The sequence below is a fragment of the Stenella coeruleoalba genome (assembly GCF_951394435.1).
Source record: "Stenella coeruleoalba genome assembly, chromosome: 15".
NCBI lineage: Eukaryota > Metazoa > Chordata > Mammalia > Artiodactyla > Delphinidae > Stenella > Stenella coeruleoalba.
Window position 1 is genome coordinate 36,538,478 of NC_137161.1, and position 17,289 is coordinate 36,555,766.

The following is a 17,289-nucleotide window of genomic DNA, read 5'->3' on the forward strand; positions in this document are numbered from 1 at the left end:
GTCAGTTTGGGGGTGTCGGGGAGACGGTTGGAGTCCATGAATTTGGATGAGAAAAAACTACACCTTCAGGTTTACTAACCTCAAATGAAAGGTAGCATCTCCTTCAATTATGAACATAGGCACCAAACCACTGTAGTATAAGCAGGACCTAGGTATAGGTCATCGGCAGAAATGACCACATTATACTTGTTGCAGATACCTCCAAAAATCATTTATATTCCTTATTGGAAATTACGGCAGTTACTAGACCCATCACAGATCTTGTTATTTAATGCATTATAACCATAACATTAAAATATATATTTTGATAACTATGCTTTAATTGGTTTCCTTTGTAAGCCTATGTATTTTACTTTATGCATTTTAAAACATTTTTCTGAGGACTCCATAGGCGTCAGACAGCCAAGAGGGTCCAGGGTGCAAAATTAGGCTAAGAACTCCAGGGCCAATGGCTACTTCAGTTGTCATTTAAACTGACGGAACCTGTCAGGTTGTCTTCTGGGGAAGGTCACAAAGGCTTATGTGACAAACGAGATAAGTATTTGTTAGCACCGATCTTGTGTTTTATAGACCCTGGTCTCGTGCTGGGGACACATCAGTGAATGAAATAGGTAAGAATCCCTGCCCTCATGAAACAGAACTTTCTCTCTCTCTCTCTCTCTCTCTCTCCCTCTCTCTCTCTCTCTCTCTCTCTGTGTGTGTGTGTGTGTGTGTGTGTGTGTGTGTGTGTGTGTGTGGTGTATTCAGGTATCATGATTCATGTGCTGTTATTGAACAAGTTGTTGGGGACTTGGTTAGGCTCAGTTAAGGTGTACCATATGTGACCTTGAAGTCCTTTCTAGCTTTAATGTTTTTTCAAAATGCTGCCAGTGATGATGAGGCATAATTATCAAAGCAGTTGCTATGTGGGCAAACCTTTCAGGATAAGGAATCCCTTTGCTTTTAAAACAGTATATTTTGAATCAGAAATCAGGAACCCTCAGACTTTGTCAAGTCCCCTTTTTATCCTTCATCAGATCTATTTATGTAGGAGACATTGCTGGGGTCCCACCCATGTTCCCTCGGTCTTTCCTGGAGCTCGTTTGCTGACAGTTTCTGTACCTGCCCACAGCTCCCCATGTCTCCCTCCCTCTTAGTTGGAGGGAACAAACTTTGCCCACCTACAGGGCAAGATGGACGTTCTGCGGGATGATGCCCTAGATGGAGCAACTCTCAACAAACCAGGGATAGGAGATGGTGGATAAATACCCCAGCCAGTTCACTGCTAGAAGGACAATTCTGGAGCATCTCTCCCAGAAGGTCTGCAGTGGGACTGAGCCCCAGGCACCCATAGTGGTGACCCATTCATTAATACACACCTTTTTTTCAAATTTCTGTCCCTCTTGGTCTCATGTATCTACTTTGCCATGTTGAATGAGCTTCCTGGGATCATCTTCCAGGAAGGACTTGTGTGTCTGTCTTAGGTTCTCCTTTTGGCAGAACCCACACTAAGGTCATCTATTCACTTAACTCAAAATACACACATTTCAAGACTTACATTGATGGGTTTGCTGCACAATTTGGATTTGTACTATATCATGTGACTTTCACAGAACTGCTCCTGCCTGTACATTTTGTAGCTGCTTCAGACCAAATCAGTCGTTTCTCTGCCTCGAATCTCATTACCGTTTCTTTGATGACACGGGGACATTCACTCGATCGGTTTGCCCAACGAGTCTGAACTCATTGAGTTGATAACTTCATGGAATGATTTTATTTTTCTAGTAATTGCTACTGAGTGTGTTCGTCTCAGTGGGTAATGGGGACACAACCATAACTCAGACTGATTCCATCTGTCTAATCCATTAAAAAAAATCAATCTCATTCAAAATCAAAATAACTCCCCTCCCCTTTGCTTGAGCTAAACTTGTATCAGAGAGAAAGAAGTAGAGTGGATAGGCAGTGGCAGGGGACAAGGTGTGCTTTCTTATCCTCCCTTTCTTTCTTCTGAGTCCCTCCTTCAAATCATGGAGTTTCAGACTAACTCATGGCTCAAACCTATGGGGAGCTGTGGGGAAGGGAGATTCCAGTAACCCAGCTGGCTGCAGTCAGCTGCCTTGGATATTCTGTTGAGGAAGAGGAGATGCCTGAGTTTCATTTGTGTCCACCTGAAGACTACAGCCTCTGCTTTTAGAGTGGTCGTGGTGTAGATGATATATGTGGTTTTTAGAGTAAGGTTCAGCTCCTCCCCGACCCTGTCCACTGTAGAAAAGCAGCCATATTTCCCTTTGTTTCCCCCCATGGTGCATACCTCCAATGTACTCTTCAAGTTGGGTATCACCTCATTACTTAGTTAAGTGGTTGCCGTGTTCCCTGCTCTCTCTCTATGCACCATCATAAGCAGAAGAAATTGGTGTATTCTTCTGTGCCTTCCAGTGGCTTCAGGGACCTGCCTGGGGAAGGTTGCCTTCATCTTTCTCTTCCCTGGTACACAATATACTACTATTAGGAGGTCTCATCCTGCTATCTCAGGTTATTTCCTGAGGGTTTTCACTTTCTGAAATTTCCAGGTGAGAAATGAACTCTTTATTTACCAGTATCACTCTCAACTTCATGGGATAAATGTTAATGTCTTCCTTGTCACCCAAACAGGAGGAGGGGGCCCAACACTTTCTTCCAGTCTACCAGAGAGCTTCTCTAATCCAGAACATCTCCTTTTTTATATCTTTCGTGGGTAAAAGCAATCAGATCAATTCACCATCTTTGGAACAGCAGAGTAGGAACCTTCAGCCATGAATCTGGCTTTCCTTGAATTTGGCCTTCCAGAATTTAATTTTTTTTTCAATAGTGGTATCTACATCATAGTGTTACACTGCTTATAACCTGTGGGGATGGGAGTATTTATCTTTGCTTCGTGTCAACATGATATTACATATAACTTTATAGCAACTTATTTGCATTCCTCAAGATCATAAAGACACCATTCTTGTTATTTAAGAAGCAAATTCAGGAAATTACCAGAGTTTCCAATAACACGATGGGAAAAAGGCAAACATTTATTTTTACTTGCAAGTGCAGTTTCTGCCAATAGTTAGTGCTCACACAACCTTTTAAGCTACAGTAACTTTTGGTAAATTCAATGAAGACTTTAAAAAAGAGGCAGTGATAAGAAAATTACAGAAAAATTTCTATTACACTGTCGAAAATGTTTGGAATCCAAAATCCACTATTTTCTGCAATGGTTTTTAATATTTTCTCTGGTTAAGATAAGATTTTTTTCTTTCCTTTCTATTTCTACATAGTCCTGGTTAAATGAATACAGTCTGTTCCATGAACTTTTATGACTTCCATTTTCTGGATTTAGATTATTTTAATTCGTACATACTTATATTAATATTTTACATAAAACATTGATTTGTTGTGTTTTATGAAACAAAATTATAGATCCTATTTATAATGAGGCATTTCCAGTTTAGGGAAAAACTGAAAATCTAATCAGTAGAAGGTCATTTTACGTCTTTTTTTTCCTTTTTAACTTTAATAAATAATTAGCAACCTATTAATTACAAACATTCTTAATTAGGCTTAGAGCAACCAGAGCATTTTCACAATTTTAAATTCATATTTGTTACAGTATGTGAAATTAAGAAAAGCCTCTGGTTTTCCAGTTTGGTAAAAAATGGCTTTCATTGGATGCAGAAGTAATAGAAACTAATGATGACTATGTAGCTTTTCCAGAGTCTTAAAGGCAAATCTATATTGGCCTACAGTTAACATGCAAATTCATCCAACAAGCAACACAAAATGTATTGTAGTAGTCATTCGTGTTTATCAACATTCAAGAAGATCTAGTCAGCAGCACAACTCTCCTATGTCGGAAACACAGAACATGGTCACAACTGAATTCGAGTCACACCCGGGAAAATCCCCGCTCCCTAATTCATTCTCTAGAATCCAGACTTCCAGTATGATACAGAAACAATAGCGACGAAGGTAAATTACAGACAAGAGTTTGGTGTGCTAGCACACAGAGTTTTAAAAACAGTAACAAACAAAACCAAACATCTTGCCCACTTCTCTCTTTTTTCCCTTTGTGAGACTGGAATTCTCACAGCCTTCTTGAAACATTCAGTTTGGGGAATGGAGTCCAAATGATCCTAGCACTGGGTTGTTGGATCAAGATGGCGGAGGGGTAGGACGTGGAGCTCACAGCCTCCTACAAGTACATCAAATGATCCTAGCACTAAAATTGTTCCTTGGAGGGGAAATTTGGCCCCAAGGGGACATCATACCCCTTTAAGAGAGGGTACTAGGGGAAACATCCTGCTGTGCAAAAGATGGTTTGCTACTAACAGGCTTGAAGGAAAATGTGATTTTTCAGAATATTTAGCTTTCTCCCAAGGAGTACTTTTGGTGGTATACTGTGGCTCACATTTTATTGTACTGTATTATTTTGGGCTGGATAAATGGAATGTGAACCCCCATCACCATCACTCTTAAGTCTTCTTCCATTACATAAGACACTTGTTAAGATAAGAAAGATATTCTACTAAAGCTGACGGTGATTGAGAGTCATTCAGTATTCAAAGTTCCTAAAGAATTGTTGGTTTTCTGAAAGGGATAAAAAAGTAGGAAAGACTTTGTTCAAACTCTTGCTAGTAAACAGGTATTACTTCAACCAATACAATGGCTACGTGACATCAAAGTACTATAAATTATCAAAACTATTGTACAGAAAAATTACAAATTCATTGCAAAATACATTACACTGCTACCATTAAGAAAAAGTGCTTTTTGTTATCCTTTCTATTTTTTGCCAGAAAAGTATTCTTTCAATATAGAAAATCCTGTGCGTTACCCTGCATGTGGCTAGGATATATCATAACGGAGTTTGTACTGAGTCATTCTGATTTGCTGGATGAAAGGCTGAAAAATATAATAATGACTTATTAAAGCCGTGTTCCAAATGACCACACCAGCTGTTAGTGGAGAGATGCCTGTTTAAGACACAAGAAGATGCCCTGGTCTGCCAAACCCTGCCGGTCAACACACTGTCTCATCAATCAGCTGGTCTGGAATATACAGGTCTGTTACATGTTCTCTGGTTTCCTTGTGTTCTCCTGAATTATTCTCATGTTCTCATCTAGCTTTGTCACCTCTATGAATCCTCTGCTCAGTGATGCCTGTATTGTCTCATGAGGGGAACAATGCAAGATGGCGGACCTGCCAATTTCAAGAATGGATGTCCGAGGAGTTCCTGGGCTGTGGCTCTTTGAGAGGGTTCCCTCACCAACATCAGGTCTAGGAATCCCCGAAGCACTGAAGAAACCTGTGAAAACGCAAGATATCATCTTGAGGACTAACACAGACACCCAACCCACTTCCCCTAAAATGGGTTCCCAGAGAATTCCCAGGAAAGTCATTCTATCAACAACTTCAAATTCCAGAATGTCAGGTTGAGGAGAAAGAGGTTATGGAAGCAAAAGCAGGAATTGCCTTTCTTAACATATTCTGTTTTCCTTACCTTCTTCAAGTCTGAAATAATAGGAGTAAATGATGGTATGACAAAGAATATTTACTAAATAAAATAATAGTGGTATAATAGCGACAGTAGCAGCTATTATGAAGTGCCTACTGTGTATAGGTGCTGGCCACACATGTTTGATGAACAGTGGTGTAAACATGGAATGAGTTTTCTGTGTAACCACTGAAACCATCTAGGCTTTGTGGAATCCCTTTCTTGAAGAGAAACAAACTTCTGTTAAGAATATCTGACACAGACAGCATTTTTCCTTTAATTTCGTGTAATTTACTTTTTGAGGTATAGCTTACGTACATTCGAGCATATAAAAAGTTTATATTGTACAGTAGTTTTTTTTAAACACATGTTTACACCTATATATTCCCCACCCCTATCAAAATATGGAACATCTCTCCCTCCAGCCCCCTTCCAATAAATATCTGTCTCCCTGCAAAGGGTCACCACTATCCTGACTTCTGATAAGATAAATTTTTACCTGATTTTGTCCTTTATAGAAATGGAGTCATTGGCTGTCAACCCTTCTCTCTCTAGCTGCTTTCACTCGACATCGTGTCTGTGAGATGTATCCGTGATGTGGGTGGCAAAAGCTGTATCCTTTGCATTGCTGTGTAGTATTCACTGCTGAATCATCCCACATATCACTTATCCCTTTGGGAAACAACCTTGGAAGGTTTCCAGTGTTTAACCATTAGGATGAAAGCTGCTCTTGTCTGTGACTTTGAAGAACATCACACTCCTTCGTACTGGGTGTGGGATTATTTGATACCATACTATTTTAGCCACTGTTTATTATTTAAACCCAGTCCAATGCAGTACAAATTTCAATCTCCTGTTCAATTCAAGCAGTCTCCCATCTTTTTGGCAGATCCACACAACCTCTATGAGTGATTCTATTGGGGCTCTTCCATAAGGTTTAGGGGTGAGGGAAGAGGAGAAGCAACCATTACAAACTATCCCCTCACCTAAGGCAGCCTCACTCCCTCTCTTATTGTCAGGAGGCGGATGGGAGGGGTCAGCATTTATAGAGTTGATCTGTGGAGACAGCACCTCTCAGCAAGCTCTGCCCCCACTGGTGGCCCCCACAGTGGCAGTTCTTTGACTTAGTATCATATGTTCTGAGCTTGGCCCTACTTGACAATCTTGGGAAAACAGGAAAGGCCCTACTTGGTCCCTTAAACATGTTGCTCTTTGCCCTGCACAATCTAGCCCCTGCCTACCCTCTGACATGCCTCACCCTTTCCCCATGCCCACCTTGCTCTGGCTGAGGGTCTTCACACTGCTCCTCCCTCTGCCTGGGACATTTTTCTCCCAGATCTTTTTGCATAACTTACTCCTTTTTTCCAATCAGGCTCCAGTCCCCTGAAAGGGCCTCTTTCACCCCTCAGCCAGAACTCGCTTCCAGCCCCCTCTCCGACCCCTTCCATCACATCACAGTGTTCTATTCGCTTCATAGCAGGTACCACTCTCTGAAATTATTTTATTCATCCATCTGTGTGTGGTTATTAACTGCTTCCCCAACTAGAATGCAACCTCTATGAGAGTCAGGAAATGTGGGGTTTTGAGCTGCTATATCCCGGCCATTAGAACAGTCCCCAGCATGCAATAGATTCTCAAGGAGGGAGTGCAGAGTAGAGCCAACCCCATGAAAGAGGAGCAGCTGTACCCCATTTTACAGATGAGCTTCAGAGATGGAGTGGCTGACTCACTTGCCCAAGCGAGTGAACAAGAATAGCAGAGCTCTGAATGCAAGCAACTCGAATTCCAAAGTCCATGCCCATAAACCAGGATCTACTCCTGGATGCGATATGCCAGTCTTTAAAACTACAGAGAGACGGAAAAATCGAAGAATGATGTTGAACTTCAGCAACGGTTGCTGCTTCTCACCTTGTGCAGGTCCTTCACTCTTGGAGGTAAACTGTCCCGGATCCGCCGCATGGCCTGGAGGGGAGGCTCATTGAAGTAGGGGGGCTCGCCGTCAATCATCTCTATCACCATGATCCCGAGAGACCAGATGTCCACCTGTTAGGCACAGCACACTGATTATCTCAGGCAAAGAGAACCTTTTGAAAGGTTGGATGTGTCAGGGACCCCAATAGATTCATACTCATTCATAAATTAACATGGGATTTGTAACCTCTCAAAATATACAATTCATATATATAGGCTGAATTGTTGAGTGACCAAGTGTTTGCTAATGGTCTTTGTCTGCTTTTAAAATACAACTTCAATGAAGATTCTGACAATTAGATACACGTGAATGTCTTAACACTGAAGTTTAGAACTTTCTTCTAATCCTTTTAACTTGGGTGGTTCATGGTCTACAGGGCAGATGTGAAAACCATCCAAAGTTTTATGTTATGAACAGAGAGGAAAGTTGCATTTAAACCATAAGAAAATAAGAAAAGTTTTTGGCATATTCATAACAAACTCCAAAGAGCTACATTGCACAGCACAATATATACTGATTCTTCTATTAATTTGATTTTTAAAAATAGTGTTTTGCCGCCGTATTATTTTTCTTTGTTTTCTTTTTAATTTTTATTTTTTTAGCGGTACGCGGGCCTCTCACTGCTGTGGCCTCTCCCGCTCCGGAGCACAGGCTCCGGACGCGCAGGCTCAGAGGCCATGGCTCACGGGCCCAGCCGCTCCGCGGCATGTGGGATCCTCCTGGACCGGGGCACGAACCCGTGTCCCCTGCATCAGCAGGCGGACTCTCAACCACTGCGCCACCAGGGAAACCCATTCCTTTGTGTTTTATCACTTTGAAGCAGTGTGCACAAAACCATGATCTATAAAACCATGTTCAGGGAATGGAGGGAAAGAAAGGGAGAGACAGCAGCAATCCTTTCTGGGTAAAGAATGGGAAGTCAGGATAAGGAGGAGCCACAGCCGTGCTGTAAATTCCCAGGCACTGTCGCCTCCCTCTCCCAGCCTCATTACACCTCTTATCAGTTATTCATACTCCTGCTCTCACCCGCACAGTGACCTTCACTGAGAATTGATGCTCTTGGGACCAGAGTTATTCATCCAAGGGCAAGTAAACTGGGGAAGGAGAGCAGAGTCCGCCTGAACTTCTGCCACTCTCCTTTGCTCACTGGTCTGTGCCACCACCTGCAGGCTTCTCCTCTCTTAGGATCACCGTCTGCACCATGATGTGTGGAAACACTGTGTGCCCAGGCGAAACGAGCTCCTTGCCTCTGTGTGTATGTGTGTGTAGTGTGTGTGTGTCTCAGAGCTTCTACTCACACTATCATCCCCCTAGAAGGTCCTCCTCCACTTCTGGCCCCTCGTTTTATGTATCCAAACCTTGTCCCTTAATAGATTATGAGCAGGTATGGAAGCAATCTAAGTGTCCATCAACAGATGAATGGATAAAGAAGATGTGGTATATATACAATGGAATACTACTCAGCCGTAAAAAAGAATGAAATTTTGCCATTTGCAGCAACATGGATGGACTTGGAGGGCATTATGCTAAGGGAAACAAATCAGACAGAGAAAGACAAATACTGTATGATATCACTTATCTGTGGAATCTAAAAACTACAACAAACTAGTGAATAAAGCAAAAAGGAAGCAGACTCATGGAGACAGAGAACAAACTAGCGGTTACCAGTGGAGAGAGGGAAAGGAGGAAGGGCAGTACAGGGATAGAGAATTTTTTAAAAAAGTGAAGTTTATTATAGAATTATATGAAATCATGTGTGTGAATTTTTTTTTTTTTTTTTTGCGGTACGCGGGCCTCTCACTGTTGTGGCCTCTCCCGTTGTGGAGCACAGGCTCTGGACACGCAGGCTCAGCGGCGATGGCTCACAGGCCCAGCCGCTCCGCGGCACGTGGGATCTTCCCAGACTGGGGCACGAACCCGTGTCCCCGGCATCGGCAGGCGGATTCTCAACCACTGCTCCACCAGGGAAGCCCATGTGTGTGAAACTTTAAAAAATTATAAAGCACTGTAGAATTTAAAGAATCTTTCATTCAATAAAAAAAGATCAAACATTTTTTTGATTAAAAAAACAAAAACCAATTAAAAGATAGATTATGAGTGATTATTTCCTTTTCAGAGGAAACAAACATTTTGCCATATTTTAAAATATGTTGCAATATTCGTATATGATTTTTCCTATAGCAAAACATTATTTCTTTTCCAAATATTAACCCCAATCCTGTGGAGCTTTCTCTGACGTTCTATCCTTTGAATCATCACACCTACTCATCTGTGTGTCTCCGGCCACTTTTCAGGTTGCATTTTCTCGCTTTGTGCACTCTTGGCCCTGAGGGTAAGATATTAGTTTGAGTGACTCTCTCCCACTGTCAACTTGGGACCTAAATATGCTCCTGGATCAATGTTGTGGCAATATCCCAGGGATGGCCAGTCTCCCTTCTTCTACAACCTACTCTGTGACAAGCCTAGTGAATGGGGATCAAATGTGGAGCTAAAAGTCATTATCCTGATCTCCTGTGGTCATTAACGATCTCAGAACCCCTACATCCAGAGCCTAACCAGACCCTGCCACTCCCCAACAATGACCATCACTCCCTTACCTCTGTCCCATAAGGCAGCCTAGAAATCACCTCAGGTGCCATCCAGTAGGGTGTGCCAACCAGTGATTTCCTCTTTGGCACCTCTTTGGAAACTTGAGCACAGAAACCAAAGTCAGACAACTTTATCTGAAAAGGAAAGGAATGCAACAAACTAACAATATAAAAATACTGGCTCTGACATTTGCAGCAACATGGACAGACCTACAGATTATCATACTAAGTGAAGAAAGTCAGAAAGAGAAGGACAGATACCATACAATATCACTTATGCGTGGAATCTAAACTATGACACAAATGAACTTATCTTCGAAACAGAAACAGACTCACAGACATAGGAAACAGACTCACAGACATAGGGAACAGACTGGTGGTTGCCAAGTGGGAGTGGAGGGGGGGTGGGAGAGAGATGGACTGGGAGTTTGGGATTAGCAGATGCAAACTCTTATATATATGTATAACCGAATCACTTTGCTGTACACCAGAAACTAACACAACACTGCAAATCAACTATGTTTCAATAAATTTAAAAAGATACTGGCTTCGAGATATAGAAATATAGAAAGAGTTTCAAATTCAAAACAAAACCACCATCTCTTGTTAACAGGCCCTGAAAATACCAGAGAAGGGGCTATCAGACCCTTTTATTGGAAATGTACAATCCATTTTAGTGAAAAAACCTCTTATGGCTCCAGCAGGATTGATTTGCAAATGTTTAACTCCTGCTGCTGCTATCTTTTATAAAATTATGAAACCCCAAAATTTATAATACACCCGAAACAAATTCATTAAAATTCAAACCTACTACTTTCATTTAATGTAAGAGATGATGCTTTAGTGTAAGTAAACTGCTATTCTCAACACGAGTTTTGTACAAACTGCTGCAATTTAGGGGTTTTTTTTACACCGAAGACATTTAGATTTCTAAGTACCATGAGATGATTCAAATAACCAACCTCATTTCTATGTTTGAATTATTGCAAGACCCCATTTATAAAGGATGCTGAGATATCACTTTAAGTACTGGCTCCCCTTTTCTTTTGGTTTTCCTCCTTTTCTCAGGACAATTGAAGTTGCCAATGTGAATATCAATGCAAGTGGAAATGAGGGCATAGAAACTGGGTGTGAACAATTAGTTACCAGGGGTACAAGGTGGTCATCTTAATTACCCAATATGCATATATGTTATTTATGTTAGAGGTCATCAAAAAGAAAAACACGCTGAAATTTCTTGCCCGAAGCCTTTAAGAATACTCTTGAGAACATACTGCACCCTCAGGCACCCTGCCAGTTTATATATTCTAGGTGACCAGGATTCAGTTTATTTCTGGGAGGCTTGATTCTGTTCATGGTGACCTGGTCTGAACTTCAGATAGCCTCATTGAAAAGGATTGCCACTTAGGATTATTGGTGATGACAGAATACATTAAATGAAAACAAAACAAAACAAAACAAAACAAAATCAATGATTCAGGCATTGTTTGGCAATGGTTCAGAATGGTCATTTGAAGTTAAAATTTCCATAGATCAAAGGTATAGTCTCTAAGGCACAAATTCTCCCTTGATTCTCTTGATACCTCTCTGAACTTTTTTCAACCTTTTTTTCTGGCTCTATCTCTGCTGCCCACAACTTAAATACTGGGGCTTCCAGGAGTTTGGGTCCCAACTCTCACCTCTTCTCTTTTTAGGCGCTCTTGCTAGATACTCTTTGTAACTCCACATGGAGTTAATTTTTGTGAAGGGTATATAGTCTGTGTCTAGATTCATTTTTTGGCATGTGGATGTCCAGTTATTCCAATACCACTTGTTGAAAAGACCATCTTTGCTCCATTTTACTGCCTTTTCTCCCTTGTCAAAGATCGGTTGACTCTATTTATGTGGGTCTACTTCTGGGCTCTCTATTCTGTTTCATTGGTCTATTTGTCAATTCTTTGCTAATACCACACTGTCTCAAAAAGTCCCAAAGTTAGGTAGTGTCAGTCTTGCACTTTGTTCTTCTTCTTCTTCAATATGTGTTGACGATTATGTTGGTCTTTTGCCTCTCCATATAAACTTTAGAATCAATTTGTCAATATCTACAAAATAACTCACTGAGATTTTGACTGAGATTTCATTAAATCTATAGATCAAGTTGGGAAGAAGTAACATCTTGACAATACTGAGTTCTTCCTATCCAATGTAATACCTCTCCATTTATTTAGGTTTTTTTAATTTTATTCATCTGAGTTTCGTAGTTTTTCTCATATAGATGTAGTACATATTTTGCTTGATTTATACCTAAGTATCTAGTTTTGGAGGGTGATAATGTAAATGGCATTGTGTTTTTAATTTCAAATTCCACTTGTATTGCTGGTACATAGAAAAGTGATTGACTTTTGTATATTAACTAGATATCCTACAACCGTGTTATAATCACTTATTAGCTCTAGATTTTCTTGTTCATTCTTTCAGATTTTCTGAATAGATGATCATGTCACCTGTAACCAAAGATAGTTTTATTTCTTATTTCCCAGTATGTATACCTTTTATTCCTTCTCTTGTTTTATTGCATTAGCTAGTACTTCTAGTATGATGTTGCAAAGGAGTCGTAAGAGGGGATATCTTTGCCTTTTTCCTAATCTTAGTTGGGAAGCATATTCAATTCTTAAGGATAGTTCAAGGCCCTGATCACTTCTCACTTCCTCCAGAATTTTTCTCAGGAGGCTATACTGATCTCTCCCCTCACCAAATTTGAGAGAATTTAGCATTCATTTAATCTTGAACTGTTTTCTGATGCTGAGTTTTTCCCTCAGCTAGAAATGACATTGCTCAGGGGCAATAGCTCTGCCTTTTAATTATGAAGCCTCGCTGTGCTCCTTAAAAGCTGAGAAAACAGCAGATAATCAAAAAACTCATGCTACTAGATTGATATTATCTGATATTGACATATATATACATACATACATGGGACAACAGATCACGTGATAGAAAACACATTGGTGCTCCTTCTGAAGCCATCATTGACTTACTGAAGACAACTGTTTCTAGAATCAAAGTTGTAACACAGATGAAATGGAGATAATGTTTTGGAAATTATTATTTTTTCTTTTTCCATTTCCTTGTTCATGATCTGCTCTCTAATCAGGCCAAGACTAGTGGGGTGTGGTTTGGGATGGGACTCCTTCAATTAGGATTGCACCAGATGGAATGCTAGAGAAAGATGGTTTAACAGAGATATGATTTTTCTCAATTGCTTTGGCATAGCAAGAATCAAGCCCAGATGTGTCAGATCACAGAATTTCCATGTGGTATAAAGAAGACTGCCCTGGGAATTCCCTGGCAGCCCAGTGGTTAGGATTTGGCTCCTTCACTGCTGGGGCCCGGGTTCAATCCCTGGCTGGGGAATTAAGATCCCACAAGCTGCAAGACACAGCCAAAAAAAGAAAAGAATAATCCATTAAAAAAGAAAGAAGAGTGCCCTATGGCCATGGTAGCTGGTCCATAATCCTTGCTGCCCTATTGTAAAAGGCTTCTACAATTCTGAGAAGTGAAAGCCCTACAGTCCATCACTTTTAGCCAAGGATTATTTGCAGAAGAGGACAAAGAGCAGTAACTTATGTCAGGCCCCAACTCTTTATTATACACCATTTCCTACCACCCCGAGCAGATGGTGGTGTGCTTCAGAAATATCTGAGTAGCATACATCCCCACACAAACAAGGGAGAGGAGCCACATGCATCTGTGTTCAGAGGTAATATTAAAAATATTTAATAACCAGATTCATCTAGACCAGTCAGAATCTAGACATAAAGTTGAGCTTTGTTCTGGAGTTATCCTGTGGGCAGTACCATCCTTAATGAGGCAAGGGGCATCCTGGTAAAGGGCTGGGGTCATGGGGGATAATACTCCAATGACTGGAAACAGTGGCTATTAACCAACAAGCATGAGAATATTGCAACATTTTAACAATGGGTACAGATACACTGGTGAATACCAGCTGCACATCAGCTTTGGCTATGCCCAATATGGCCTCCATGGAGAGATGGCACAACAGAGTGGGTGGAAATGAACTTGAGGCAATGCTACTGGCTTCCATGGCCTTTGTGTGGTATGCAGGGCTCCCAAAGCTCCTCCAAATCTCAGTGAAGGAACAGGGCCAGGCACAAGCCTATGGTTGACATGAGAGGCAGTCTCAAGGATAGCTTTCAAGACTTGAGGAAAGAGGCTGGAGTAAAATACTGCAGAGAAGCCTCTTCCTGAAAAGACCAGCAGCTGATGGGACCAGCTAATGCTCACTGGTCACGAGTCCAGGTAGCAGAAGAGGCTGTCACGCCAAGGCAGGGACCAGCGAGGAACAAGAAGATGGATCGTATCTCCTTCACCCGGAGGTCCCATAACCCACATTTGTCTCCATCCTGAGGAAGATGGGGGTGGGAGGTGGAAAGAAAGAGCAGGTGGCAGCCAAACCTGGAAGACTGAGGGTTTAAAGGTATCAGTTTAACCTTACAATAATGTGACTGAATTCTGATAGACAACGTTTAAATTATTTAAGCAGACTAAATTTAATAGACTGAATTAAAATAGAGTTTTAAAAAAATTCTAGTCAGTGGGGCTTTGTGAAGAAGTTGAGGTTATGTGTGTATGTGTGTGTGTGTGTGTGTGTGTGTGTGTGTGTGTGTGTGTTATTTCCAAAGTTCAAGCCTGAGTAAGTTTGCAACCCTATGACACAGATAGTAAAGGAGGAACAATTTTGCCAATATATTTTGTTTACCTGTAAAATGAAGAAACCTGAATGATTCAGGAGGTGACTGTATCAGCATTTTGGTATTGGCAGTTTTAATTTCAACTGGCTTTAATTTTAAAGCCTCTAGTGTGGCTCTCTTTTTCCAGACATTAAAAAAAAGATACCAAACCTGACAGACTAATAATTATCTCCGTGACAAAATATAAGATGAGAAATTGAAACTCAACACTTGGAAGCCAGGCCTGTTCTTCTGTTGTAGGAGTATAAGTGCTTTTGCATGATTTTTTTACTCATTCAAGTACGTAAAAGAGACAATTTTCTAAAAGAACATAATTGCACACAACATTCGTCCAAATAAATCTGCAAGTAGATAATAAGAACTCAGGTAATGAGTATAATAAAGCATTGTAGGCAGTTATTAAAAGCAAATCACACACACACACACACACACACACACACACACACACACAAAAGCAAGTCACATAGACTTTAAGCTGAGCCTTATTTTAGATAGGATTGTACAACGTGGGTACTTAGGAAACCATCTTTGTCTCACTAATGCAGTTAGGCTAAGAGAACTGAAGCAAGCATGTTGCCCACCCCCTAAGAGGAGATGTAGCTGGTCCACAGGGGCCAGACAAGGAACTAGAGCTCAGAGGTCAGACAAAGCTGCTACTTAAACCTGAGATCTTACCCATCTCAATGCATCCTGGCTAGGAGTAAGGGGACCCACAAAAATTTGCAAGAAGAGGAGCAAAAGAGAATCTACCCACAAGATAGCTACAGGTTTAAAATAAAATATAAAACCCTCGTTTTGTAAATTGCGTATGCTCTAAAGAATTCTTGCATCTGCTCCAGATTTTTGCTAAGGCAGAAAGATGGCTGCTTTTGTGCCTGGTTCCTGGGTTCTTCCTATAAGGCAATGGTACTCAAGTGTGTATCATCAGCTGGAAATTGTTCAGAGATACATCCAGCCTGACTGAATCAGAATCTCTGAGAGAACGGCCCAGGAATCTGTTTTTTGCCAAGGTCTCCAGGGGTTGTGATGCTCACTAAAATCTGAGAACTTGTTTTAAGAAGAGCAATGACCCAGGGACAAAGGAACAGAGGTAATAGAAGGGGTCAGACTGATGATGGTGCCTCCAGCTGAAGACTCACTTCTTCAGTAGCCAAACCCGAGAGGAGAGGGAAGGCATCATAGCAGCTGAGCTGGAATGGCTTAGAGGCCTCAGCCAGCCCCTCTGCCACTTGGCACAGCACGGAGAGCCGTAGGAACTTGCCCAAGACTATGTGACAGTTTTAGCAGTGAACTCAACCCTGGGGGTCTCCTGACTTTTCATGCTGTGTTCCCTGCATTAGAAAATAACTTCTGTGAAGGGAGTGTTTGGGTGTATCTCAGAGACGACTGGAAAGGAATGAATTTAAGCAAGCTATTTAATATGCCCAAGTCTCTATTTAAGAAGAGCTTCTGGGAGATAATCTTCAGGTCTTCCTCTAATTGTAAAATTCTAGCAATTTGAGAGACAACAAAATTCAAATGGCTAAAGGAGCCAGGAAAATATTGGGTTGGCCAAAATTCTGCTCAGGTTTTCCCGTAACATCTAATGGAAAAACCCAAATGAACTTTTTGGCCAACCCAATAATACCAATGAATTAAATGAGCCAGTGGAGACAATGGAAAACTAGGGACACACGCCCCTGATAAGGAGACACTAATTTCCAGCTGATTGTCAGGGGCCCAGTAGAGAAGGTGTGGAACACTCATAGGCTCTGGTTGCCCGTCTATGGCCCCTTATTTGTCCTTTAACCCTCCCTTCAAATCCTGTGGGAGAAAGGGCACAAACATATTTCTGGGTGCTATGTTAGTTTGGGCCCCCCTCTCCCAGAAGAAAATGCTGAGACAAGGATTCGGTGTAAGTCATTTATTGGGGAGATACAGGATACACTAGCAGTGAAATGGGGAAGTATAACAGGGAAGGGAAGGCAGTCAGTCAAGCGTTAATCAGCAAGGAAGTTACCACCATGGGAACTAGAGCTTAATCCTGCTGAGGACATCTGGGAGACTGTGTAGAATATGTGCCTCAGAGCTATTCCATCCAAGGACGAGAGAGCTGGGGTATTTATATACCAACTCCCATCACTTTTTCAGGGCTGCTCCTGGGAAGCATGAATGTTAATTTCCTGGAATTTCTAGGCTGCTTTGTTCTGCAAAAGCAGACTACAGTAGCCAGAGAAGTCCCCAGGCAAAGAGATGCAGGTGGTGGCATTTGGAGGTGGAGTTAGCGAGCACTGAAATGGGAAGATAAGGGTGGGGCACCAGCAACATTTGCACCCTCATCACACCACCTCCATTACTGCCATGTGTGAAGTCAGGCACAGTGTTGCCAGACACTTTGATTTTTTTCAAGGGAGACAGGAATCTGAAATTTTATGTGAAATCTCCTAATTCTTAAAGTGTGGCAACCAATTTATAGTAAAAAGAAAAACCATAAAGATTACTTGT

At 41.4% G+C, this 17,289-nt stretch overlaps 1 protein-coding gene across 1 annotated transcript in view; it reads right to left on the reverse strand.

Moving 5' to 3' along the window:
- Positions 1 to 5,152: 5,152 nt before the first annotated feature.
- The window catches only part of PAK5 (p21 (RAC1) activated kinase 5), a gene marked incomplete at both ends in the record, with an annotated part of 95,595 nt that continues 83,458 nt past the window's right edge, over positions 5,153 to 17,289 (reverse strand). The window contains 3 exons of the mRNA XM_079945131.1: positions 5,153 to 5,308; positions 7,406 to 7,540; positions 10,067 to 10,192. Coding sequence (XP_079801257.1) covers positions 5,153 to 5,308; positions 7,406 to 7,540; positions 10,067 to 10,192 — 417 coding nt within the window. The remainder of the gene's footprint in view (positions 5,309 to 7,405; positions 7,541 to 10,066; positions 10,193 to 17,289) is intronic.